The sequence below is a fragment of the Stegostoma tigrinum genome, chromosome 1 (assembly GCF_030684315.1).
Source record: "Stegostoma tigrinum isolate sSteTig4 chromosome 1, sSteTig4.hap1, whole genome shotgun sequence".
Classification (NCBI taxonomy): Eukaryota; Metazoa; Chordata; class Chondrichthyes; order Orectolobiformes; family Stegostomatidae; genus Stegostoma; species Stegostoma tigrinum.
Window position 1 is genome coordinate 139,505,980 of NC_081354.1, and position 27,778 is coordinate 139,533,757.

Consider the following 27,778-nt stretch of genomic DNA (forward strand, 5'->3'; position numbering starts at 1 on the left):
TTTGTTTCATGCTTTCTAAATTCCATTCCGGACAGTCTCGACTGTGATAGAGAAATTCATCTTTATTAAATTTATGTTTTAAGTCAAATGCATGGGGGTCATAAAGTTAAAATGCAAATCTTCTACCATTCTCCAAGTTTGCTTCAATTATTTTAACTGGTTGATTATAGGCCCTGAAGACTCAGCTAATACTTAATCAAAAGAAAACACGTCAATAACCAGCCTGCGCTTAAAAAAAATTGGTGATTAATGACATTATGAATGTTTTTTGGATTGCATATTCAGCCTACTTGATCAGAATTTACTAATCCAGCACAAAATTTGGGAGACCCATCCAGCATTTTGAATAATGCAGTATCTTGCATCCACAGTTCCGAAAGCTGGTTTTTCTGAATCTGATGGAACTGACAATTCAGGTAGGTAATTTCTTGATTTATGGGTCAGGCGAACAGAAATTGTTCTACTTAAAATGTGCATCCCTTGGATCTTTTTTCTGGGAGCTATTTTGTGTTAACATAACCTGTAAGAAAGATGTTTCCGAGAATGGTCTAGGCCCGAAACGTCAGCTTTTCTGCTCCTATGATGCTGCTTGGCCTGCTGTGTTCATCCAGCTCTGCACCTTCTTATCTCTAAGAAAGATGCATTGCAATCCAATATCATCGTGGCCATTTTGTTTCACACCTCCAATCAGCTCTGAAGTAAAGCAAGCAGATTTTTAAAGCTGGCTACTGTCAATTTGTAGAGTAATCAAGAGAGACAAACTCCATCAGCACAGAAACAGACCCGTCAGACCAACCAGGCCATGCAGACCATAATCTCAAACTGAACAAGTTCTGCCATGTGGCCATATCCCTCCAAACATTTTCCATTCATGAATTTATCTAAATGTCTTTTAAACATTTTAACTGTACCTGTATCCACTACTTCCTCTAGAAGTTCATTCCACACGTGAGCTATTCTGTTTTTAAAAAAAGTTGTTTTTGTTCTGCTCTGTTACGTCTGTTTCTCATCTTCCACCTGTCACTTCATGTTTGTTAGCTTCAAGATGACCGGAGGTCAAACTTCTATTTCTTTTTTTTTAAAAAACGTTCACTGAGTTTAACCGAACTGGAATCCTGATGTCACTTTGCATGCCCTTTGCTGACTGGGAACATATTTTTGAGAAAAATGTGCTCCTTGAGCAAAGTCCAATAGAACAGCATGAATCCACTCAGCTGCCCAGGGTTCCAGTTTTGAAGTGGGATCTGTGAGAATAACTTCCCAGGCAGGAAAATAATAAAGAATTATACAGCAATATGTTTTAGAAGGAAAACAGTGAGGATCTACAAGGATGTGTGAGATTGCAAGATATGTGCCGCCTTTCGAATAATAACATCAACTTATTGTTTTGACTTTTGACAAAATGTTGTTTATTTGTATAAAACATTAGAATTGTTAGAAAACAGCTATTTTATTAAAATAAAAAGGGGAAGAAGACACTGGTGGGAGATACAATAGCCTAACTGTAGCTGTTGCATAGGATAGATAATAAATTAGAAGATAATGAGGGCCCTTTTTTTCCTAAACAAAAGGCAGCGCATTAATCATGGGTGACTTTTAATCTTCTAATAGATTGGGAAAATCGAATTGACAGATTGTCACAAGGGGAGCCAATGGCTACGGCGTATTTTCACAAGACTATTAATACAGAAACTCTGCTAATGATCTCAGGAGAGATAATGGGAACTGCAGATGCTGGAGACTCCAAGATAATAAAATGTGAGGCTGGATGAACACAGCAGGCCAAGCAGCATCCCAGGAGCACAAAAGCTGACGTTTCGGGCCTAGACCCTTCATCAGAGAGGGGGATGGGGGGAGGGAACTGGAATAAATAGGGAGAGAGGGGGAGGCGGACCGAAGATGGAGAGCAAAGAAGATAGGTGGAGAGGGTGTAGGTGGGGAGGTAGGGAGGGGATAGGTCAGTCCAGGGAAGACGGACAGGTCAAGGAGGTGGGATGAGGTTAGTAGGTAGCTGGGGGTGCGGCTGGGGGTGGGAGGAAGGGATGGGTGAGAGGAAGAACCGGTTAGGGAGGCAGAGACAGGTTGGACTGGTTTTGGGATGCAGTGGGTGGGGGGGAAGAGCTGGGCTGGTTGTGTGGTGCAGTGGGGGGAGGGGATGAACTGGGCTGGTTTAGGGATGCAGTGGGGGAAGGGGAGATTTTGAAACTGGTGAAGTCCACATTGATACCATATGGCTGCAGGGTTCCCAGGCGGAATATGAGTTGCTGTTCCTGCAACCTTCGGGTGGCATCATTGTGGCAGTGCAGGAGGCCCATGATGGACATGTCATCAAGAGAATGGGAGGGGGAGTGGAAATGGTTTGCGACTGGGAGGTGCAGTTGTTTGTTGCGGACTGAGCGGAGGTGTTCTGCAAAGCGGTCCCCAAGCCTCCGCTTGGTTTCCCCAATGTAGAGAAAGCCGCACCGGGTACAGTGGATGCAGTATACCACATTGGCAGATGTGCAGGTGAACCTCTGCTTAATGTGGAATGTCATCTTGGGGCCTGGGATGGGGGTGAGGGAGGAGGTGTGGGGACAAGTGTAGCATTTCCTGCGGTTGCAGGGGAAGGTGCCGGGTGTGGTGGGGTTGGAGGGCAGTGTGGAGCGAACAAGGGAGTCACGGAGAGAGTGGTCTCTCCGGAAAGCAGACAGGGGTGGGGATGGAAAAATGTCTTGGGTGGTGGGGTCGGATTGTAAATGGCGGAAGTGTCGGAGGATAATGCGTTGTATCCGGAGGTTGGTAGGGTGGTGTGTGAGAACGAGGGGGATCCTCTTGGGGCGGTTGTGGCGGGGGCGGGGTGTGAGGGATGTGTCGCGGGAAATGCGGGAGACGCGGTCAAGGGCGTTCTCAATCACCGTGGGGGGGAAGTTGCGGTCCTTAAAGAACTAGATGACATTCCACATTAAGCAGAGGTTCACCTGCACATCTGCCAATGTGGTATACTGCATCCACTGTACCCGGTGCGGCTTTCTCTACATTGGGGAAACCAAGCGGAGGCTTGGGGACCGCTTTGCAGAACACCTCCGCTCAGTCCGCAACAAACAACTGCACCTCCCAGTCGCAAACCATTTCCACTCCCCCTCCCATTCTCTTGATGACATGTCCATCATGGGCCTCCTGCACTGCCACAATGATGCCACCCGAAGGTTGCAGGAACAGCAACTCATATTCCGCCTGGGAACCCTGCAGCCATATGGTATCAATGTGGACTTCACCAGTTTCAAAATCTCCCCTTCCCCCACTGCATCCCTAAACCAGCCCAGTTCATCCCCTCCCCCCACTGCACCACACAACCAGCCCAGCTCTTCCCCCCCACCCACTGCATCCCAAAACCAGTCCAACCTGTCTCTGCCTCCCTAACCGGTTCTTCCTCTCACCCATCCCTTCCTCCCACCCCCAGCCGCACCCCCAGCTACCTACTAACCTCATCCCACCTCCTTGACCTGTCCGTCTTCCCTGGACTGACCTATCCCCTCCCTACCTCCCCACCTACACCCTCTCCACCTATCTTCTTTGCTCTCCATCTTCGGTCCGCCTCCCCCTCTCTCCCTATTTATTCCAGTTCCCTCCCCCCATCCCCCTCTCTGATGAAGGGTCTAGGCCCGAAACGTCAGCTTTTGTGCTCCTGGGATGCTGCTTGGCCTGCTGTGTTCATCCAGCCTCACATTTTATTATCAATGATCTCAGGACCCAGGTTTGAATCCCACCACAGCAGATGGTGGAATTTGAATCTGACAATGACCATGAAGCAGTTATTGATTGTCAGGTCAAACCCATCTGGGTCATTAATGTCCTAGCCTGGTCTGGCCTACATGTGATGCCAGACCCATAGCAGTGTGGTTGACTCACAACTGTCCTCTGAAACGGCCTAGCAAGCCACTCAACTGTATCAATTGACTGCAGTTGTTCAAGAAGATGGCACAATACCACGTTCTCAAGGGCAACTAGGGTTGAGCAATAAATGCTGACCAGCCAGCATGTCCCATAAATGAATTTTTATTTATATGAATATCAAGCTTCTCTGAGCAAACAGTGACCATGACATGCTTGAATTTAGCACTTGGTTTGAGAGTGAGTAACTTGGTCAGAAACAACCACTAAACTTAAATAGGGGTTATTACATAGGAATGAAAGTAGAGTGGACTGGGAAAAGAGTTTAGCAGAAAAAATGGTTGAATGATGGCAGACGTTTTTAAAAAATAAAGTTCAGGACTCACCGCAAAGATCTATCCTGGTGAGGAAAGAGTATTGTAGGAAAGGGAAATAAATCAATTGGTTAACCAGGGAATTAAAGGACAACATCAAATGGGAGAAAAAAGCATACAATGTGACAAAGATTGGTGGTAAATCAGAATATTGTTAAAGTTTTAAACATAAGCCAAAAAAATGAGAGAAAGTAAGCTGAGGGCAAACTAGCAAGTAAGGAAGAAGATAATAAGGCCTTCTTTAAATATATGAAAAGGAAGAGAAAGGCAATGGTGACATAGCTTTTAGAGAATGTGGGTGGGAACAAATGATGGGGAGCCAAGAAATGAGTTGAACAAATACTGTCTACACGGTAGAGGATACCAAAAGCATTCCAAACATACCAAAAGGGCTAATGAGAAGGAGAAAATAAACACAATAATTACCACTAGAGAGAAAGTACTAGGGAAACTAATGGTATTAAAATCCAACAAGCCTTCTGGATCAGTTCTCTCCTAGGGTTTTAAAAGTAGTGAATGAACCGGTAGCAATCTTACAAAAAGAAATTCATTAGAATTTGGAGAAATCCCAGAGGACTGGAAAACTGCCAATATAACATCCTCCATTTATAAAGGGAGAGGGACAATATTATTGAAAAAATGTTAGTGTCTGTTATAAGTATATCATAGCAAAGCATTTAGAAAACCACAATATAATCAAGTAGAGTCAGTCTGACTTGATGAAGGGGAGATCATGCTTAGAGGGTGGTGGAGGCACATTCAATCACAGTTTTCAAAAGGGAATTGAACAGGAACCTGAAGAGAACATTTTGGAGATCTGTGTGGAGCAAAGTGGAACTAGATAGTGGGATTTTTGTTTTTTTTTTAAAAGAAGAATTGACGTAGGTGTGATGGACAGATTGCCCTCTGCCCTCTTGTGCTGTACAATCCTAATGAGGCTCCTCTTTTATTTCTTGGCTCAATCACCCCAAGAATGACTTAGCACCTAAAACCATCTCATTTTGAGATGTCGTCTGTTGCTGCCTTGGGAAATAAGGCAGCCGTTTGTGCACACTGGTTGGTTGAATGACCTTCCCTCCACATCAAGGCTTAACAGGGAAAAATATCAACCGGAGTACCCAGGAGAATTCTCCACTTGTACGCAGACCATCAGAACCACAAAAGCAACAAATTTGAACCTATTGTCTCTGAGTTCGACGTGAATATATTAGAGTCAAACTAAAAGCAGATTTTAAGATCCTAATATGTGTTGTAATTTTAATTTACAGCAATAAATAGTCTTGTAGAGCTGTAAGTATCTCTTTCAAAAATATACATTGAACAGGGAGGTGGCAATCCATTGTTGAAATATTTATTGTTCTTCCGAGTCATGTGTTTACTCAGATTCTCCCGTACAAGGCCAAAGGTTTGAGGACAGAACAGAGCAAGAGACTGTTTTTTTTGACATGAAAGCAAATGAATTTATTTAGTTTGCTCGCTACACCATAGGCTGACATGAGTTGGATGTCATATAAATTAACTATGGCAGTAAAACTCGCATTGGACTTTGCCTCAAGCCCAAACAAGAGGATAAAAATGTTTATTGTGTTAAACCCGCTGTGGTTCACTGTAGCCTTTTTTCTCTGGTTTAGTTTTGAGGGCAGTTCATCAAGTCAAAGTTAATTAGCCGAGACAGAGAAATTGGTGAGCAAGGGTGAGTGGTTGGTTGAGCAAGATTTTCCATACAGGTGGGGAAGGGCTAAAGAGTGATCTGCTGGATGCTGAGGATCAGGTACCATTCCAAAATAAAATATTTCCACCCCTATTTGGTTGGACTGATTTATAAATGATGATGTATTTATGGCATTAAGCATTGCTAGGACAACGCACCAGGTAAAGCATGGCTCTAAAAATATGTCACTGCAACTCTGCCAGTCACATGACCAAAACCAGACATGGACCTTTTCCTCCATCTCAAAGACAGGCTATCCTGTATAGTTTGGAATACTGTCAGCAAAATATCTCCATTATATACACGAATTATGACTCTGTGATATGGATAGGCGTGGCCTGTAATATGTGGTATTCAGACTGGATGAGAAAACCTAGCCATTTCAGTTATTTTAATCTGCGGTAGAATTGTAATGAGTGGGGAGCAGCTTTTAATGTTGAAACTCAGCTTTCAAAGCTCCGTTCTTGGTCTGTGTATTCCCTAACACCTTTTTGATAATGTCTGTTTTCACAAACTGAGACTGGTGAATCAGTAGTAGTTCATGAAGACTGTTTTAATATTTATCAAGGAATCAATCTAAAGCACAATACTAATTATAGTTGAACTGCAATATCCATGTTTGTCTTACTAACAAAAGGATGTTTTTTAAAAAAAGTGTATGGGGACCAAGGTTCCATTGACTGCTCTACTGGACTTCAGCGATTAAAGGGTTCAGAAAACATTTACAAGGATGTTGTCAGGGTTGGAGGGTTTGAGCTAAAGGGTGAGGCTGAATAGACTGGGACTATTTTCCCCAGAGCATCAGAGGCTGAGGGGTGACCTTTTATATAGGTTTATAAAATCATTCGGGGCATGGATACGATGAATAGACAAGGTCTTTTTCCCAGGGTGCAGGAAGTCCAAAACTAGAGGGTCTAGGTTTAAGGTGAGAGGGGAAAGATTTAAAATGGTCCTAAGGGGCGACAGTTTCACAGAGGGTGGCGTGTGTATGGAGTGGTGGAGGCTAGTATATTTACAACATTTAAAAGGCATTTGGATAACTACATGAGTAGGAAGGGTTTAGAGGGAGATGGGCCAAATGCTAGCGAATGGGACTAGATTTATTTAGGATACCTGGTCTGCATGGATGAGTTGGACCAAAGGATCTGCTTCCATGCTATACATATCTATGACTCTATATGACACCAAATTGGCGCCATTGTAGATAGTAAGTAGAATTGTCAAAAGATGCAGCAGGATATTGATTGCAGATTTGGGTAGAGAAAAGGCAGATAGAATTGAATCCAGTCAAATGCGAGGTAGTCCATTTTAGAAGATCAAATGAGATAATAAATGGCAGAACCCTTAGGAGCATTGACAAACAGAGCCATCTGGGTATACAGATCCACAGATCAGAGAAAGTGGCAACACAGGTGGATAAGGTGGTCAGGAAGGAATATAGCATGTTTGCCTTCATCGGCCAAGGCATTGCATATAAAAATTGGCAAGCTGTTTACAACTGTATAAAATTTTAGTTCGGCAACATTTGGAGTATTGTGTACAGTTCTGGTCACTACACTACCAGAAGAATATGGATGCTTTGGAGAGGTGCACAGAAGGTTTCCCAGGATGCTGCCTGCTCTGGAGGGTTTTAGTTAGGAGGAACACCTTTGGATAAACGTTATTTTCTCTGGAAAGATGAAAGCTGAGGAATGACCTGATAGAGGTCAACAAAATTAGGAGGGACATAGATTAGGTGGATAGACTGAGACCCTTTCCCAGGGTGGAAAGGTCAACTTCAAGAGGGCACAGGTTCAAGATGAGAGGGGCAAAGTTTAGGAGAGAAGTGCAGGGAGAATGCTTCGCATAGAGGGTGGTGGGTGCCTGGAACACACTGCCAGTAGAGGTGGTGGAAGCAGGCACATGAGTAATGTTTAAGGCATATCTTCCTAGACATATGAGAGTTGAACAGAGGGATAGGAACTGCTTATGGGCAATAAGTAGCAGATTTAAAGGAGATTAGGAACCAGGCAGGCTTGGTGGGCCAAAGGGCTTGTTTATTGTTCTTTGTTGTTCTCTTAAACTGCAGTGGGAGTTTAGCAGAGCGGCTTGAATAAACATTGAAGCCTGGATAAGTCACATTCTATCCTTGGTTGAGAGAAGTTTGGCCCTTAGAACGACGGATATGAATAGGATGGGGTTGGATGTGGGGCTTCCCACTTCTTCAGGCTTCGAGAAGGCTGGAGTAGCATTGGAGGACAGCAGGGCTAGAGAAAGTCATGTCTGAGGATGTGGAAGCTTTGGAAAGGGTGCAGAGGAGATTTACTAGGATGTTGCCTGGTATGGAGGGAAGGTCTTACGAGGAAAGGCTGAGGGACTTGAGGCTGTTTTCATGAGAGAGAAGAAGGCTGAGAGGTGACTTAATTGAAACATATAAAATAATCAGAGGGTTAGATAGGGTGGATAGGGAGAGCCTTTTTCCTAGGATGGTGATGGCGAGCACGAGGGGGCATAGCTTTAAATTTGAGGGGTGAAAGATATAGGACAAATGTCAGAGGTAGTTTCTTTACTCAGAGTAGTAAGGGAATGGAACGCTTTGCCTGCAATGGTAGTAGATTCACCAACGTTAGGTACATTTAAGTTGTCATTGGATAAGCATATGGACGTACATGGAATAGTGTAGGTTAGATGGGCTTGAGATCGGTATGACAGGTCGGCAACATCGAGGGCCAAAGGGCCTGTACTGTACTGTGCTGTTATGTTCTATGTAACTCAAGGTGCATTGGGCAGTGGACTCAAGTTTAGAAACTTGTTTCCTTCAATTTTATGGGTATTAGACAAATTCTAGCAAGCACTAGAATGTGCAAATCTGGCATAACTGCCCACACTTTTTTTCAGAAACATGTTAATTTATTTATCCAATGTATCTCTCCACTTAGACAGCTATATTTTATAAACTGAGAAACTGACTTTGCCACCGCTGGGGGGAGGTGGTGGGAGGTGATGTATATCTTAGCAAATTTTCTCCTCTAACCCATTTAAGGGCAAATAGCATCCAAAATAAATCAGAAAACCCAGTGCTCAGTACAGGTAATGGATTGAAGTTGGAGTCACTTTGTCAAAATGGTTTAGGAAAACTCCAGGTAGTGTCTTAAAAAAAATTCTGACTGGAAAACCTGATTCTTAATTCAACGAGACCTTCATAACTAAAATCTAAATACACTCGGGTAATTTAGGTAGTGAACATCACTGTTAAAGCAATTAGCAAACATTAAGTTGGGTGAGCTGAATAAAGTAGTATACCTATTAATATCAGGTGAGGAAATGAAGCAAAATGTTGGTGGGATTTTGGTGACTTGGTGTCGGCTTTCTGGAATGATTATTATCCCTGTAAGTAGTTTTATTGTGGTAGCTGTTATCAGGCTGGGTGCAGCTTTATAACCATTTCAAACAGGAACTTTGAGAGTCATGCATGCTGTTGTTTCTGATTAGATCATCTCAATATCAGGTCATGAGATGAGATGATTTCATTTCAATGACCCTCAACTGAATGTATTTGATTGAATGTTTTGCAACTGATAGATGACCTGAAATACTCTGTAATTACAGCAGAATGTTTCCCGAAGCTTCCCTCTGGCCACTGCCTGACTAAACCTTCAGATAGGTAGATTGGATTCGCAACATTTTTACTTCTGGTTTTGACTTCAAATTTCTCCTTTTACATGTCTCTTTCTTTCGATTAGTCAACTCTTGCTGTAGTATACTTACATAAATGGAGATGATTACACAGGACCTCACCCAGTTTAGTTTGGACAGTGAAATATACATATTCTGCCATCGCTACAGAAATGATTTGAAATGTGTTAGACTGAGGCCATTTCGCCTACAAAGATCATTTTGTTGTCAGAATTTTGCACAACCTCACGTGCAAATTTTCATACGTAAAGTAAGGTAAAAGTAGCCCATAAGTGGGATTCAAGGAATGTAAGCAAAATCAAACAGATTGATGTTAATCCCATTGAGTTAGGAGTTCAATCTGTATGAACAATAAATGTCAACATCATGACGCTGCCCTTTTTTTTCTTACACACCTATTCATTGAAGCTGACTTTATTTGTATTCCTACCTTGTATCAATGCTCCCTGTAACGTATTTTGCTGCTGGCCTGATTTCAGGGCTGTGAACAGAAACTGGTTCTGGAAGTGGAAGCTATTCAACATTGCTCTGACCAATATGTGTGGAGCTTCCCAACCACTATGCAGCCACACAACTTAGAGGGAACATTGCGTGGGATGTGGCCATCGCTGGCGAGACCACCATTTGTTGCCCATTTCTAATGCTGTCGAACCAAATGGCTTGCTGGGCATTCCAGAGGGCAGCTCCGAGTCAATACATTACTGTGGGGAAGGATGGCAGATTTCCTTCCCTAAAGGACATAAGTGAACCAGATACATTTTTACGAGATAACAAGGTGTAGAGCTGGATGAAGACAGCAGGCCAAGCAACATCAGAAGAGCAGGAAAGCTGACGTTTTGGGCCTAGACCCTTCTTCAGAAACTTTTTTTTTCAGCTTTCCTGCTCTTCTGATGCTGCTTGGCCTGCTGCCTTCATCCAGCTCTACACCTTGCTATCTCAGATTCTCCAGCATCTGCAGATCCTACTATCTCTGAAATATTTTTACAACAATGTCTAATGGGCATTATTAGACCAGCTTGAATTTCAGATTTTTATTTGAATTCAGATATTACCACTCTGCTAGCTTACTCCAGATTTGAAATCTCAAACTCCTGCAAAGCCCTCAGTGAATGAAATAGTTGAGCGGTCAGTTACGGAATTCGCTCACCTGGAGGCACAGAACTGGAGTGACTCATCACACTGTGCATCAAAGAAACTAGTTTCCAAGTGCCTGACAACAGTGGAACAAAGACCATCTCTGAAACCACACCATTTCCTCGGACCCCACCCCATCCCACCCTTACTGGAGTCATTGTAGAGGGTTGCAGGAAGGTGTTAAACATGATTGTAAGACAGCAGCATCTGGGCCTGCTTCTTGCAGCCATTTGTACTGGGCACAGACTCTGAGTTGCCATGTGCTTTGGAAGGATAGCTGATGGTGGTGCTTTGCTCATGATCTCTAATGCCATGCACCTAGCTGCTATTTAATGAATCTGTTATAGTCAGTCATCTTGATTCTGCAACAAATTCACTGCCAGTCAGAGTCCAGAATGTGGTGCTGCTGCTGCTTCTGCCTTGTCAAAAAGTAATTCTGCTCGTGACTGCCAGCTCTGCAAGGCTAGCCCTCAGTTGTAAATGTCCTCCTTCATACTAACAAGTCAATGTCTTGTTTCCACTATGGCTTTGAAGAATTAGAATTGGAATATCCTTTTATTGTCACGTGTACTCGAGTGCAGTGAAAAGTTTACAATGTCACTCCAAATGGTGTCATCTTAGGTACAAAGTAGTTGGGTACAGATCTTAGATACAAAATACGGAAATGAAGGGAAAAGGGGGAGAAGTTACACTTCTTACAGTTCATAGTATAAGTTAGAAAAATGGGAGTTAAAAATATAAGCATTACAACTTTCAGATTGGTGCAGGGCGCTTCCACACCATGGGCTCACGAACGACTGACTGCCCACACCAGTCCCCAGTCCAACGACTGTCCAGTCTGCGTGAGCCTTCGGGCTACTGGCCATCCCTGCTCCGCACCATGCCTCCAGCCCACTCTACCTCAGCAGAGAACCCCAAGAGGGAGAAAATGAAGAAAATGGACAATTAAACAGTAGGAGCAGAGGAGCTCCAGTTGGAGTGCCCTACTCTATCACCATCTTGACTAAACTTGTTGCAAGTTAGTGACTGCTTCATATTGACAGTTGTTTGAGTGATTTGGTTCGAGACCAATGATGATGTTCGTGTCACTCAGCAGGGATGCAATGTTGCTGCATGGGTTAGTTGGAAATTGACAGGCTTCATCCTGTTTGGCATCATCCTTATTAGTCAACATTGAATGTCTGTCTAATGGACATAAAGCTCCTATTGTGAAGCCTGACCAACAGTCCTTTTATTGGTCTTCTATTTCCAAACATCTCCAATTAGGAAATTCCCCACTAGGAAACCTAGTGCAGTGCATTGAGACTTCAGGCATAAATATGCCTTATAACCATTGAGACAAAGATTTGTAATAATAAAGTGCTCAAAGCAAAAAAGCAACGTTTTTAAAAAAGAAAAAAAAGTACCACTCGAGCCAATTGTGTTTGAATTATATGAACATTTCATTATTCAACAAGCTTCGGTTAAAAATAATTATTTATTATTATTATTGGACCCTATTATTATTGAATAATAATTTATATTATTTGGAGAGGAAATGGCCTATTGGTAATGTCGCTGGTCTGTGAATCCAGAGACTCGGGTAATGTTCTGGGGCCCCCTGGGTTCGAATCCCACCATGGCAGATGGTGGAACCTGAATTCAATAACTATCTGGAATTAACAGTCTAATTATGAACATGGATCCATTATTGATTGTCAGAAAAACCCATCTCGTTCACTAACGCCCTTTAGGAAAGGAAATCTGCCATTCTTACCTGTTCTGGCCTACATATGACTCCAGATGTACAGCAACATGGTTGATTCTTAATATGCCCTCTGGGCAATCAGGGACAGAGAATAAATGCTTCCTGGCCAGTAAAGCCTTTATTCCATGAATGAATAAAGGAGTGAAATGTCTCACATCTTCAACTGCAGTGAGCAACCTAACTTAGTTTTCCCACTTGCCTGGATGAGTACAGCCCCAACAACACTCATGAAGCTTGACGCCATCCAGGACAAAGCAGCCCATTTGATTGGCATCATATCGACTCTCTCCACCACCAACTCTCAGCGACAGTGTATACTATCTACAGGATGCACTGTAGAAATTGGCCAAAATCCTCAGTTGGCACCTTCCAAACCCAGACCACTTCTGTCTAGAAGGATGTGGGCAGCAGATACATAGGAACATTGTCACCTGCAAGTTCCCCTCCAAGTCATGGGCCATTCTGGCTTGGAAATATATCTCTATGACTGCAGTGTTGATGGGTTAAAATCCTGGAACTTCCACCCTAAGGACATTGTGGGTCCACCTGCATGTGGACTGCGGTGGTTTTAGAAGGCAAATTGCCACTAGCTTCTCAAGGGCAACTAGGGATGAGCTATTTTTTTTAAAAAAATACTGGCCAGCCAGTAACACCCATGTTCCATGAGTGAACATTTTATTTCCTTTATTCATTCACAGGATGAGGGCATTGCTGGCTAGGCTGTATTTATTGCCCAGACGTCAGTTAATAATCAACCACATTGCTATGGGTCTGGAGTCACATGTAGGCCATATCAGGTAAGGTTGGCAGTTTCCTTCCCTAAAGGGCATTAGTGAACTAAGATGGGCTTTTCCCCCAACAATTGACAATGGATTCATCATCATTAGATCCTTAATTCCAGATATTTATTGAATTCACATTCCACCATCTGCCATGGTGGGATTTGAACCAGCATCCCCTAGGTCTCTGGTTTAACAGTCCAGCAATTTAATACCACTAGGCCATCGCCTCCCCGTGTTCTTGCATCACTAAATTATTGGAAACCCTGCATTTGAAGTAATCTTTAAATTGAATGTCCACCTTCTGAGAAGAGTGTCTGTCTGCCATGGGGAAATTATGCATGTTACAGTGAGTAGAGATCTGACACATTTCCACATACTACTCTGATCAGGACCATTCGATTTCTCATGAAATCCCAATCAGAAAATCTGAGATGGAATATCAGTGGCCCATGAAAGAAGAGTCAAAGCTATCCTCATCCAAGATTATCAATACTTTCTTTCTTTATAAAGGAATACTGGAACAGAGAGCCTGAATGTTTTTTTAAGTGCTATCACAGTGTTAATATCCTCAAGGCCTCACTGAAGTGCAGCATTCCCACAGACAGACACTGCAAAGTGGAAGAGGAGGGTCTGGGAATATGTCAGGCACCTCGAGATTTGTCACTGGGAGAAAATGGAAGCCAGACGGAAACAGCGCAAGGAGCGTGCTGCCACACCATTTCCCCGCTCTCCCTTTCCCATGACCAACACCTGCCCCAAGTGTAACAGAGCCTGTAGTAGCTGCATCAGTCTGTACAGTCTCCCCCTGAGAGTCATCCTCATCTGCAAGGGACTGCCAATGATGATGATGATGAATATCCCCATCAGCTTTGGTTGGGAATAAATAGCTCAACATAGGCCAACTAGAGAAGCTGGGGCTGCTTTCTTATGTAAAAGTGTGGGCTTAGCTATACAAATCTGTTCAGTGGTGTCAGTTACATAAATGTATGCATTTATTTGTAAAATAACAGCCCAATTCTCAGATAATTTGCAGATCTCAATATTGCTATTAATATCTGACAACTTGATAAAGCAACTGGAAAATTTACCTTTTTAAGGGTTTCAAATTACATATCTAACCTGGGAGTTGTCAGCTTGGACAGAAAACTGCTTATTTTTCACTGATCCCTGACAGATATGGGACTTTAAGCTTGGTACTGGATTCTGTCATTTGCTGGATCTACAATGTACTCAGTTCAAAAGTACTTCAGTTATTTATAATCTGTCATTAACTGACAGGATCCAGATATTTTTCTTTCTTTGCCAGAAATTTGTGTATTAAAAGGGTATTTCATTTTCAAAGGTAAAAGCTTGACAACTTATCTCTTGGCAGTCTTCATTGTTAAGTGGTGTATTATCATGCTTCTATTTGTACTCTTGTAAAATTTGAGTTTCTAAACTTGTATTTTGGTCAAAATGCAAGATGTGGCTTATGGACGGATTGAAATCTACTCTGTCCCATTACTATTGTAGAATATTTCTGCCAACCTCACCCTCAAAAATAGTACAAGAGCCAAAATATTTTTACTCTTGACTGAACAGCCATTGTCAATGGTCTACTATTCTATGATTTCATCAGCTAGAGGTTGACAGCAGGGGTGTGTTTGACTTAATCACTGAGTTGACGGTCACTACAAAGTGTTTTGAATTTAAAAATTGGGGTTTGAATTATTGTATACTAGAATGACCATTTTTCGTGTGTCTATACAGTTATTCAATCATGTACAACTTCTGTTTCTTCCTCTTTCCATTCAGCAAATGGCATCCATTTTACTTTAGGTAAGTATTTTGAAATCCAGTGCTTTTTATTCCGAAGAATTTTTGGATAGTAAATCCTTTTTCTAACTGATAATTCTAACTCCATGGTGCAGGTTCTGATTTTACTAAATGCTTCATTGTTAACAGATGTCTCTATTTCCTGTTAGGACAGATAATATTTACTTGGTGAAATATTAACTAAAGGATCCAAATTTCACATTTCATTAGAAGTGTGTGCAGTCTTTTAAGCTTAGAACAACAAAAAAAAATTAGAATCAAATGAAAACCTTTTTGTTCCAACAGCCGAATATGAATGAGCATTTTCAACTTCATCCAATAACAAAATATTACACATAAAAAAATTCTTCTGCATCTTTTAAAATAAAGTATCTCAATGCAATTCAAAATTGGAATCAACATCAAACCACTGGGGGGAGAAGCTCGGGAGACAGCTGGTCTAATCTAAAAGATGGGTTTAGTGGAGTTTGAAAACAGAAGTTAGGGAGAAAAATGTGAAGAGAATCATCTCCAGTGAAGTTGGAATCATTGTTTCAGGATGCCAACTATGGGTGCCATGGTTGTTATGACGAAGCCTGTGTTCTGACTCACACCTACATGCCCCTGCTTGCTAAGACTAGAACTGTCCTTGTTTGCCTTGAGATGCTTCCAGTGATTGCTTCACCACCCCTCAGATACAATCTATTCTGCAAGTTAATGTCTGCAGCATGTTCCTCCTTTTTTAGTTCGAAGGTGGAAATGACTGTACAAACTCCTGTCCTAATGTTATTGTCATTATTTTCTTTGGCTTGAATGTCAGATTTGTGATTTCCTTTTATTCTTAATTCATTCACGGAATGAGGTCTTTGCTGGCCAAGCCAGTATTTATCACTAATCCCCTAATTGCCCAGAGGGCAGATAAGAGTCAGCCACGTTGCCGAGTCTGGAGTCGCTTGTAGGCCAGACCAGGTAAGGATGGCAGTTTCCTTCCCTTAACTCTGGGTTAGCAGCCCAGCAAGAATACCACTAGGCCATGACTTGGCCTTTTGTTGAGTTAGGAAATAAAGATACCAATATGGAGAAAGTAGTTGCCAATCTCGGATCACTAAAAATGAGAATCCAGAAAAACCACAAAATTATCTGCCATCGAACTCCATCCTACTAAATTTCACTTGTAAATAAGAAAGGAACAGGCTTTGTGGTTTGGAAGTGGATCCATGGCAACTCTACCAGTGATATCAGAAACTCCATCCGGAGTGTTTTTTTTTAGATTAGATTAGATTCCCAACAGTGCAGAAACAGGCCCTTTGGACCAATAAGTCCACACCGCTCCCTGAAGCATCCCACCCGGACCCATCCTCCCCGCCCCCCCCCCCCCCCCCCCCCCCCCAACAACCGACACACTGAACACTACGAGCAATTTAGCATGGCCAATCCACCTAGCCTACTCATTTTTGGACTGTAGGAGGAAACTGGAGCACCCGGAGGAAACCCACGCAGGCACAGCGAGAATGTGCAAACTCCACACAGACAGTCGCCTGAGGCTGGAATTGAACCTGGGTCCCTGGGCGCTGAGGCTGCAGTGCTAACCACTGAGCCACCGTACCTCCCAAAGTTGGCTAGCCTGGCTCTTTGCCAGATAACACCATGAAAAACGGTGACCCATGACTCCATTACAAAAAGACACTTCCCTAAAAAGTAGCTTTGACTCTCTGTTTCTCATCCTTGCCTTAGGGTACTCAATCCATATCTTGAGTCTCTAAATAGGCTTTACCACAGCAGTTTTAACAAAGCGCAAACCTATGCCACCACAATCCTGCATACTGACTGAACAGCTAGAATAGGAGCTCCTGACCTAGAGAATCTCCCACTGCACCATCCCTTATCGAGTGTGGGTTCCAGCCTGGGATCTCTTCCCAGAATGCATATCCACTTCCAGGTCAAATGCAGCCAGTGCAGAACTTGTTGTTTGTGGTGTACATTAATAATTTAACGGAAATGTCTGTGGTATAGTCAAGCAGTTTGCAGATGACACAAATTAGTGGATTGGTAAATAGTGAGGATAGACATAAACAGCAGGAGGAAAGTAACAGACTCGTCAGCTGGACAGATCACTGGCAAATGGAATTCAACCCAAAAAAGGTGTCAGGAAATGCACCTTGTGAGGGCTAATGAGGCAAAGGATTACACTATGAATATTGGGACCTTGAAAATACTGAAGATCAGTGTGACCATGGTGTACATACTCACAGGTCCCTGAAGGTAACAGTAGAGATGGATGACATAGTTCAGAAGATGTGGGATCCTTGCCTTTATTAGCTGAGGCATAGAATACAAGAGCAAGGAGGTACGAAAACCTGTGTGAAACTGAATGAAACATTGGTTAGGCTATAACTGGAGTGCAGTTCTGGTCACCACATTATAAGATGGATTGTGATTGCACAACAGAGAGGGTTCAGACGAGATTTGCAAGGGAGCAGCAAGGGTTGAGAGGACCTGATGGAGATTAAAGACATTATAAGGCACATCGCTAGGGTGGATAGGAAGACAATCTTTCCATTTATAGAGAGATCAATAACCAGGGTAGACAGATCTAAGGCATGAGTTGAAGGCTAAGAGGAGTGGTGAGGAGAAACCTTTTTCACTCAGAAGTGGTAGGAATCTAGAACTCCCTGTCAGAAAGTGTAGTTGAGTCAGAAACCCTTGTAAGATTTAAGCCATATCTACACATGCAGCTGTATTCCTAAAGTCTCCATGGCTTTGGACAAAAGGCTGAAAAATTGAATCAGTGTAGTCAGATTTTCGTTAAAGGGCACAGACATGATGAGTCACCTGTGAGACTCCTGGAATGGGTCTGTTTGAATGATCAACTCATCCTGGGAGTTAAATCCTTAGAGAGCTCACTACGTCTGCTCACTGGATATTGATCTGTGCCAGACCTGTGCAATAGTCCATTGTGAAATAAAGGTATCCATGCATTTGAAGGAAGCTCCACTTGGCCTTCAGATATTCCATTCTGTCACACATGATGGCCATGTAGAAACTGGTGACTACTGATGAGCAAGGAATCTAGGCCCAGCTGCTGGAGTTTTCATAGTCAGGGTGGAACAGATTAAATCCATAAATTGCCTGTTTCAATATTTGGGATTTTTGAATAGTGTTAGAGGGGCAAGGAGAAAAAGACAGAGTTTAAAGCTGACAGGTCTGACTGGAAAAAAAAAGACAATATCCAATTGTACTACTTGTGGTGTGACCTTTATTGTTTGTTATCATCAGGAGTGTTCCAGGCCATCAGAGCCAGCAGCAGGCCTCTGAGCCTCACCTACTCTGTTGTACTGAAGGGGGTGTGGAGCCCTTGCTGCTGTCCTGCTTTCTCGTGGTTAGAAGGCAGACACAGCAGCTGAGGGAGAACATCCATCCAAACGGTTCCCCGTCAACACCCACCAGCCCTGATCCAAGATCCATTGTCTCCAAGGAAGGTCAGGGCCTTTTGTCTTGAAATAGGAGTTCTGATCCATTCTGTCTGTTTTTACTGTGTAGGTGATACCCTGGCTGTTATATTTGGGACCTTGTTTGGATGTACTGCTTTGGCCTTTGCGATTTATGTGCTGAAACAAAAAAGACAAAGGTGAGGAGAACGTTGGAAGCTTTTTTGAGTTTCAGAAATATGTAGAGAGACTTAGTACCACCATTTAATCTATTTAAAAGTATACAAAACATTTTTGTTATGTGTATAAAGAGGCAATGAGAATGAAAAAGATTGCCTACAACTGGCTGCTTTAATGAAAAGGAGTAAGGCACTGCATTGTCGGGCAGTTGTGATCCCAGTTATTGGTAATACTGGACAAGTCTGATCCCAAAGACAAACCTGGCTTGGTGGATGGTAAGTTTTTTTTAAAATTCTTTTGCAATTTCCTTGTTGCAGTGTACAGTCACTATACATGCAAAGATGCCAATATACATTTAACAAAAGAACTCTAGTTTATCGTACAAATAGCCAATTTTGAAAAACTTATCATAAACCGCATAATAACAAAGATTTAATGCTTTTTTTCTAAGAAATGTCCTGTATTGAAGTATCAATATGAAAAATTGATACTTTCCTTTGGCATTTCCTTTGGCAACTGTCTACATGGCCACCAGATGTGACTCTCTCCAGCTGTCCATGAGACACACAGATAAGCCAATACTTTGATCTTTTCATCCCTAGAATCTAAAAGAAACTCTTGTCTTTTTCTAGTCCCACCTAATTTAAAATTTTACTTACTCATGGGTTGTGGCCATTGCTGGCTGGGTCTAGGCCTGAAACGTCAGTCTTCCTACTCCTCTGATGCTGCTTGGCCTGCTGTGTTCATCCAGCTCTACACCGTTTATCTCATTGCCTGTCCCTAGTTGCCATTGAGAAGTTGCCACCTTGAATCACAGCAGCCTACATGCTGTGGGTTGACCTACAATGCCCATAGAGAGGCAATTCCAGAATTTTGATCCAGCAACAGTGAAGGAACGGTGATATACTTGCGTGTCAGCATGGTGAGTGGTTTGGAGTGGAACTTGAAGATGGTACTGTTCCCATATATCTGTGACCCTTGTCCTTCTAGATAGAAGTGGCTGAGAGTTTGGAAGGTGCTTTCTGAGGATCTTTGAATTTCTACAGAGAATCTTGTGTACAGTACACACTACAGCTACTGAATGTCAGTGGTGGAAGGAATAGATACTTGTGGATGTGGTGCCAATTCAATGGGTTGATTTGACCTGGAGGGTGGAAATTTTGTTGTGTTGTCGGAGCTGCACCCATCCAGATATGTGGAGAGTATTCCATCACATTCCTGATTTGTGCCTTGCAGATGGTGGACAGGATTTAGGGAGTTCCTCCTCACTGCATTCCTAGCCTCTGACCAGCTGTTGTATCCACTCTTTATGTTGCACATCTGGTTGAATTTCTGGTCATTGGTAACCCCCAGGATATTGATAGTGGGGCATTTAGTAATGGTAACACCATTAAATTTCAAGGGAAGGTGGTTTGATTTGCCTCTTATTGGAAGCGATCATTTGTGTGGCATGAAGGTTACTTGCCACTTGTCATCTCAGGCCTAGATATTGTCCAGATCCTGTGCATTTGAACATGGACTGCTTCAGTATCTGAGGAGTCACCAATAGTATTAAAGCAGCTTAGGACTTCTTCCCAGCTTTGGCAACAGAGATGCCAAAATGAACACTGCCCTTCTGCTAATGTTTCTTTTCCTTTTACACTGAACTGAACCTGCTTGTAGACTTTAGTCTCTACTTCCACAGGCTGTAAAAACTCGATTTAGTAAACACTTCAGCCACTGTCTCCCCAAGTAACTTACCGAGTCATTTAGCTTAATTACCTGTTTTCTTGGAAATTCTGTTTGAATTCATTGTTCAACATTTACTTTTTTACCTATTTTTCTTTTAAAAGACAAGTCACCTTCACAGAACTAAAATTTAAAAGCTCATTAGTCTCCACTTTGTAAACAAAATCCCAAATAACGATGTAACATTATATACCTTCATCTCACTATGCAATTCAGGCTTTACTATTAGTTGAGTTCATTAACTGAAATAAAGCCATAAAGTATCTCACAGGACTTTTTTTTAATCTGCTTGCTGAGGAGCATTCTTAGACTCGCACTTAATCTGCTTCCAATCCCTGAAACATTTTCACAACATTTTAGGTTGAATTGCACAAATCATGTTGGAGGGGTTAGGGGAGGTGCTAATTGATGCTTTGAGGGCAGAATTGGGGGTGATTTCTTTACTGCCATTACCACCCACACCCCCTCTATGATTGCCAACAGCTTAGTGGAAGTCACTTCCCTGATGATCCACTCCTCCCAAAGAAGGAGGCCCAGGCATCAGTAGAAACTGCCAGTGCCCCGAGGTGAGGATTTTCTAAGTATCTGTCTATCTCCCAGTGGAACTGCTGAGGTGGCAGCTGCTGGATCTCTGTGTGATCCAGAAACATTGCGGTGTCTCTCGCACTACCTGTTTTATTGAATGTATTATTCAGAGAAAGCTGACTTGGAGACCGCATCCACATGTATATTAGTATGATGATCTGACTTCTGGCAAATGAGACCACCACTGGGTCCAGATGAGTCTCAAAATCTGCAGAAAAATTCATTTGAGAGTTTTGAAATTCACCTGCATCACATGGAATCATTTCCTTTCAACATGATGACGTAGAAAGCTGACTAAATGAAATGAATGAAATATCCCCAGAGCAGCTGCCCACACATTTTAATGCTCTGAGTTGGAGGTCTGCTTCCAAGTACAGCTTGTTCTCCATTTTATTAGGTCAGGTTAAAGACAAAACATTTCAGGTCAAAACTTAATGCTGAGACAACTGTCTTCCTTTCTGGAAGGCCAACCAAAATAGATAGCAATTTTTATCTTCTTTCTTTAGTAACCACCTAGATTTTCAAAAACCTATTGCATTTGACCAAGCAAGCTCTGTTTTGAAACCGTTAGTACAATTATTCCCTTCTGGGCCAATATTCCTTATCTGCCCAAGCCATATGCTATCCTCAGGCCAAACACACAGGCATTGTTTTCAGGCATATACTAGGAGTTACATTTTAACAATCGTAGTTCATAATCTTATGCAGAATAGAAGCCACCACTTTTACAGTGTGCAACAGAATGGACCTTTCTATCGGTCCCAACTCACAGCACATCCTATGGCATTAATTCAATCGACGAAATAAATCTGGAATTGAAAGTAGTGGCAGAAATAAAACTATCATCAATTCTCATGAAATCCCACCTGCCTCACTGTCATTTCAAAAGGAAATCTGCTGCCCTTACCCAATGTAACAGCTATGCGGTTGACTCTTAAATTGTTTCTGAAGAGCGGTGGACATGATTTATATGGACCTCAGCAGTAACGTGCTTGACAAGGTTACGCATGGTAGACTGGTGAGCAAGGATAGATTGTATGGAATGAAGGGAGAATGATCCAATAGGACACAGAACTGGCTTGAAGGCGGAAGACAGAGGGTGATGGTAGAGGTTGTTTTTCAGACTGAAGGGCTGTGAACAGCAGTGTGCAACAAGCATCAGCGCTGTGTCCATTGCTTTTAGTCATTTGTACAAATGATTGATATCAACAGAGGAGGTATGGTTAGTATGTTTGCTAATGACGCCAAAACTGGAGGTGTAGTGTGAGTAAAATGGGACCTTGATCAGATGGAACAATGGGCTGAGGAGTGGTAAATGGTGTTTAATTTGGATGAATGTGAGGTGTCGCATTTTGAAAAGGCGAACCAGGGCAGGACTTATACACTTAATGGTAAGATCCTGGGGAGTGTTGCTGAACAAAGAGACCTTGGAGTGCAGGTTCATAGTTCCTTGAACAGATAACAGGAACTGCAGATGCTGGAGAATCCGAGATAACAAAGTGTGGAGCTGGATGAACACAGCAGGCCAAGCAGCATCAGAAGAGCAGGAAAGCTGAGGTTTTGGGCTGAGACCCTTCTTGCTCCTAAGATGCTACTTGGCCTGCTGTGTTCATCCAGCTCTACATCTTGTTATCTCATAGTTCCTTGAAAGTGGAATCTCAAGTAGGCAGGGCAGTGAAGATGATGTTTGGTATTCTTGCCTTGATTGGTCAGTACATTTAAATATACGAGTTGGGAGATCATGTTGCAGCTGTATGCAGGACACTGCTTAGGCCACTTTTGAAATACTGCGTACAATTCTGGTCTCCCTGTTGGGAAAGTTGAAAGGGTTCAGAAAAGATTTTCAAGGATATTGCCGGGGCTTGAGGGTTTGAGCTCTTGGGAGAAACTGAAATAGGCTAGTGCTATTTTCCCTGGAGCGTCAGAGGCTGAGGGGTGACCTTCAAGTTTATAAAAGCATGAGGGGCATAGACAGGGTGAACAGCCAAGGTCCTTTCCCCAGGGTGGGGGGGAGAACTCCAAAACTAGAGGGTATAGGTTTAAGGTGAGAGGGGAAAGATTTAAAAGGGCCCTGAAGGACAACTTTTTCACGCAGAGAGTGGTGCATGTATGAAATGAGCTGCCAGAGGAAGTGGTGGAGTCTGGTACAAAAAATTACAGCATTTAAAAGGCATCTGGATGGGGATATGAATAGGAACGATTTAGAGGGATAATGTGGCAAATGTTTGCAAATGGGACTAATTAAGTTAGGATATCTAGTCAGCATGAACATGTTGGACCAAAGAGTGTTTCCATGCTGTACATCCTTCTGGTTCTATGACTCTAAATGGTTCTACAAAACCACTCCATTCAGCAAATTAGGAATGGACACCAGATGGCAGCATCATTCTTAGCTCTGCAGTAAAAAATGAACTAATCCTTAAATGTCAGTAAACAGTAAAGTTCCTTCAATGAGTAGATTGTGTCTTCTGACAATGATATTTTTAACAAACCAGCGGGCTGCCACAGGGATTGGTGCGGAGACCCCAGGCAATCATCATATATAATTGATTGGGATGAGGGAACAAAATGCAACATCTCCATGCTTGCAGGTGATATGAAGTTGGATGGGAGGGTGAACTGTGGCATGGATGCAGAGATCCTTCAGCATGATCTGGAAAGTTGGGTGAGTGGGTAAATCAATGGCAATGCAGTATAATTTGGTAGATGTGAGGTTATTCACTTTGGAAGCATAAACAATAAAGCAGATTAAGACCTGAATGGCTGTAAATTGGAAGAGGGGAGTGTACAGCAGGACCTGGGCATCATTGTGCACCAGTTGCTGAAGGTAAGAATGCAGGTGCAGCAGGCGGTAAAGAAGGCAAATGGTGTGTTGGCCTTCAATGTGAGAGGTTTTGAGTACAGGAGCAGCGATATGTTGTTGCAGTTGTACAGGGCCTTGGCGAGGCCATACCTGGAATATTGTGGCAGTTTTGGCCTCCTTTCCTGAGGATGGATGCTCTTGCTCTTGTGCATGCAGCTGAGGTTTACCAGGCTAATTCCGGGGATGGCAGGACTGACATATGAGGAGAGATTGACATGGTTGAGATTGTTTTCGCTTGAGTTCAGACAAATGAAGGGGGAATCTCATAGAGACTTAAAATTCTAACAGGACAGGGTGGTTATGGGAATGATATTCCTGATGGTGGGTGTGTCCAGACCAGGGGTCACAGTCCAAGGATTTAGGGTAGATGATTTAAGATGGAGATGAGGAGTCATTTCTTCACCCAAAGAGTAGTGAGCCTGTGGAATTCATTACCACAATAAGTAGTTGATGTTAAAACACAATGTATTCCAGAGGCGATTAGATATAGCTTGGTGTGAATAGGATCAAAGGTTATGGAGAGAAAGAAGGATTAGACTATTGAATTGGATGATCAGCCATGATCATGAAGAATGGTGGAGCAGGCTCAAAGGGCCAAATGGCCTCCTCCTGCTCCTATCTTCTGTTTCTTTTTCTAACAGTAAACATTCTTCATTTGGTTAAAGCTAGCAACAAAGTCAACAAAGGAATTAAGGCCTGTATTTTCCCAGCCCTGTGAACAGTAGGATTGGTGTGCTGCCTGGGTAAAAAGGTGAATTGATGTTGGGTCAGCTCTGTGATGTACTTGAATTCTGTTTAAGGTTCCCAAGCCATGCTGGGAAGCAGGCTGCTTCAAACTCTTGAGGGTTTCCCCTCTGCTCTGTTCTGAGGGACTCACCAGATCTCATTCACATAATGCTTTATTTCTGTCCATATCTCCAATGGCAACTCAATGGAGGCATCCTCCTGATCTGCCTCATTTGGGGCCAATTCTCCTTTTAGTGCTTCAAGAGCTGAAGGCTCTAATTGGTCCTGCAATATCTAGAGCTTGCCTGTGTCCCTGTTTAATAGGACAGCCAGCATGGGAGAACAGTATCAGAGATAATGGGAACTGCAGATGCTGGAGATTCCAAGATAATAAAATGTGAGGCTGGATGAACACAGCAGGCCAAGCAGCATCTCAGGAGCACAAAAGCTGACGTTTCGGGCCTAGACCCTTCATCAGATGAAGGGTCTAGGCCCGAAACGTCAGCTTTTGTGCTCCTGAGATGCTGCTTGGCCTGCTGTGTTCATCCAGCCTCACATTTTATTATCATGGGAGAACAGTACCTGGCTGATTGCAGGTAAGTGTGGGATTGGGACCCCCAGTGTCATGGACCCAAAGTCTTTAGAAACAATCTGAATGAAACCTCAAAACTGAGTTTATTTTGTAATGCTATCTGCAATCTGAATGCTGCCACCAGGAGGCCAGTCACTGTTTTGCGTAGGTATATGGGATCATCGAATGTATCTCATCTTCATCAGCCAAATGTAGGTGTGTTGTTCCTCCAAAGCTGGCTAGGTCAAGTCTGCAGGACTGTCACAGCCAACTGTTAAAGCTGTTAATATTGATAAAAACCTTTTAAGGTCTGTCCAAAGTTTCAAGCCTAAACTGAAGTGACAGGCAGTTCTCATGCTGCCATCCCTACCCAGCACTCATTCAACATCATTATATCAACTGAATCCCGTGCAGCGCAAGGGGAAAGAAGTCTCCCTTGCTGGTTACTTGTGAAAACTACATGCGTTCAACCATGACGAATGGACTACAGGGCAGTTAGTTCAAGGGGTTTAAGGGTGATCATGTTCTAAAATTTGGTTTATAATGACTAAGATACCTTATTCACATTTCCTGGCTTTTTATTTTTGAGCTTGTTTTTATTCATTCGTGAAATGTGGGCTTTGCTGCCTTGCCCAGGAGTTGTTATTGCCCTGGAGAAAGTGTTGTTAGGGTCCAGTATCCAGTGCCTCCACCCTCTTAATATCGTGTGGAGTGAACTGAATGCTGAGGACGTTGGGAGGAGGCCACGATGGATCACGCACTTGGCACTCTGGCTGAAGGTTGTTGCTTAATCATTTGCACTGATGTGCCAGGCTCTCCTATTGTTGAGGATGGGGATGTTTGTGGACCCTCCTCCTCCAGTGAGTTGTTGAATTGTCCATCACCGTACATGACTGGATGTGGCAGGAGTGCTGAGCTTAGATCTGAGCTGCTGGTTATAGAATTGCTTAGCTCTGTCTCTTTCTGCTTATGCTGTTTGGCAAGCAGGTAGTCCTGTATCAGTGATAATGGGAACTGCAGATGCTGGAGAATCCAAGATAATAAAGTGTGAAGCTGGATGAACACAGCAGGCCAAGCAGCATCTCAGGTGCTCTTGAGATGCTGTTTGGCCTGCTGTGTTCATCCAGCTTCACACTTTATTATCAAGTAGTCCTGTATTGTAGCTTTACAAACTTGACACCTCCATTTTAGGTATGCCTGGTGCTGCTCCTGGTATGCCCTCCTGCACTCTCCATTGAACTATTGATGGCTTGATGGTGGTAATAATAGAGTGAGGAATATGCTGGGTCATGAGGTTGCAGATTGTGCTGGATTTTGACTCTGCTGTGGCTGATGACCCACAGTGCCCATGGATGCCCAGTCTTGAGTTCTTTTAGAAACAAAAACAAAAATTGCTGGAAAAGCTCAGCCGATTTGGCAGCATCTGCAGAGAGAAATCAGAGTTAAAGTTTTTGGCCCAGTGACCTTTCCTCAGAACTGAATCCTTAAGTTCTGAGGAAGGGTCACAGGACACAGAAATGTTAAATCTGGTGTTTCTCCACAGCTGCCAGACCTGCTGAGCTTTACCTGCAATTTCTGTTTTTGCTTCCGATTTCCAGGATCTGCAGTCCTTTCGGTTTTTACTGAGTTCTTTTGGATCTGTTTGAAATCTATTCAACTTGGCACACTAGTAGTGCCACACAACAAAATGGTGGGTGTCTTTACTATGAAGATGGGACTTCATCTCCACAATGTCAGCATGGTAGTCATGCCTACCAAAACTGTCATGTACAGATGCATCAGCAACAGGTAGGTTGGTGAGGATAAGGTGAAATGCGAATATTCCCTCCTGTTTCCTCACCAATTGTAGCAGACCTAGTCTACCAGTTGTATCCTTAATGTCTTGGTCTGTCGTAGAGCTATCGAGCCACTCTTGATGGACATTGAAATTCCCACTTGCATGGATGAGTGCAGCCCCAACAACACTCCAGAAGCTTGACTAACCATCCAGGACAAAGCAGCTGCTTGCTTGGCACTGTACCCACAAGCATCCACTTCATCCAGTACCAGTGCTCCTTGGCAGCAATGTGTACCAGCTAGATGATGCACAGCAGAAATTCAAGCTTCTTTGACAGCACATTCTAAACCCATGACCTCTACCCCATAGAAGGTCAGCAAATACGTGGAAACACCATCGTCTTTCTGAATCGCTTGCCACCTGATGTGGAAATGTATTGCTTTCCTTCAATGTCATCAAAATCCTGAAACTCCTTCCCTAACAACATTTGAGTGTCCTTAGGCCCCATGGTCTGCAGAACCTCTGGGAAGCCACTCCAATGGCAGTAAATGCTGGCCCAGCCAGTGAAGTTTACAACATCCTGGGAATCAGAAAAGCCCAGAGTATGTACTATACCCTTGTGATACCCGGTGTATCCTCTAATCAGTATTCAAGATGCAGGAGGATCTTCAACTGAGTGGAGCGAGGGACTGGGCAGTGATGTGGTCAGCAAGAGATTTTCTTGACCATGTTTGATCCAATGTTGAGCACTGCCCCAACTGTATACCATTGTGCCAGTCGCTCTACTGGGTCTGCCCTGTCAGTGGGTTTGGTGGTCGTGATGGCGGTGTCTG

General features: G+C 43.1%; 1 protein-coding gene across 6 annotated transcripts in view; it reads left to right on the top strand.

Moving 5' to 3' along the window:
* The window catches only part of ca9 (carbonic anhydrase IX), a 98,377-nt gene that overhangs the window by 69,458 nt on the left and 1,141 nt on the right, over window positions 1–27,778 (top strand). For 2 of the 6 annotated variants that reach the window (XM_059649039.1, XM_048535312.1), the window contains 3 exons: window positions 372–416; window positions 15,088–15,111; window positions 18,628–18,715. The exons of 1 other annotated variant lie outside the window; for it this stretch is intronic. In XM_059649039.1, coding sequence (XP_059505022.1) covers window positions 372–416; window positions 15,088–15,111; window positions 18,628–18,715 — 157 coding nt within the window. The remainder of the gene's footprint in view (window positions 1–371; window positions 417–15,087; window positions 15,112–18,627; window positions 18,716–27,778) is intronic. 3 more of the 6 variants (XM_059649030.1, XM_059649035.1, XM_048535339.1) reach the window with 3 other exon arrangements.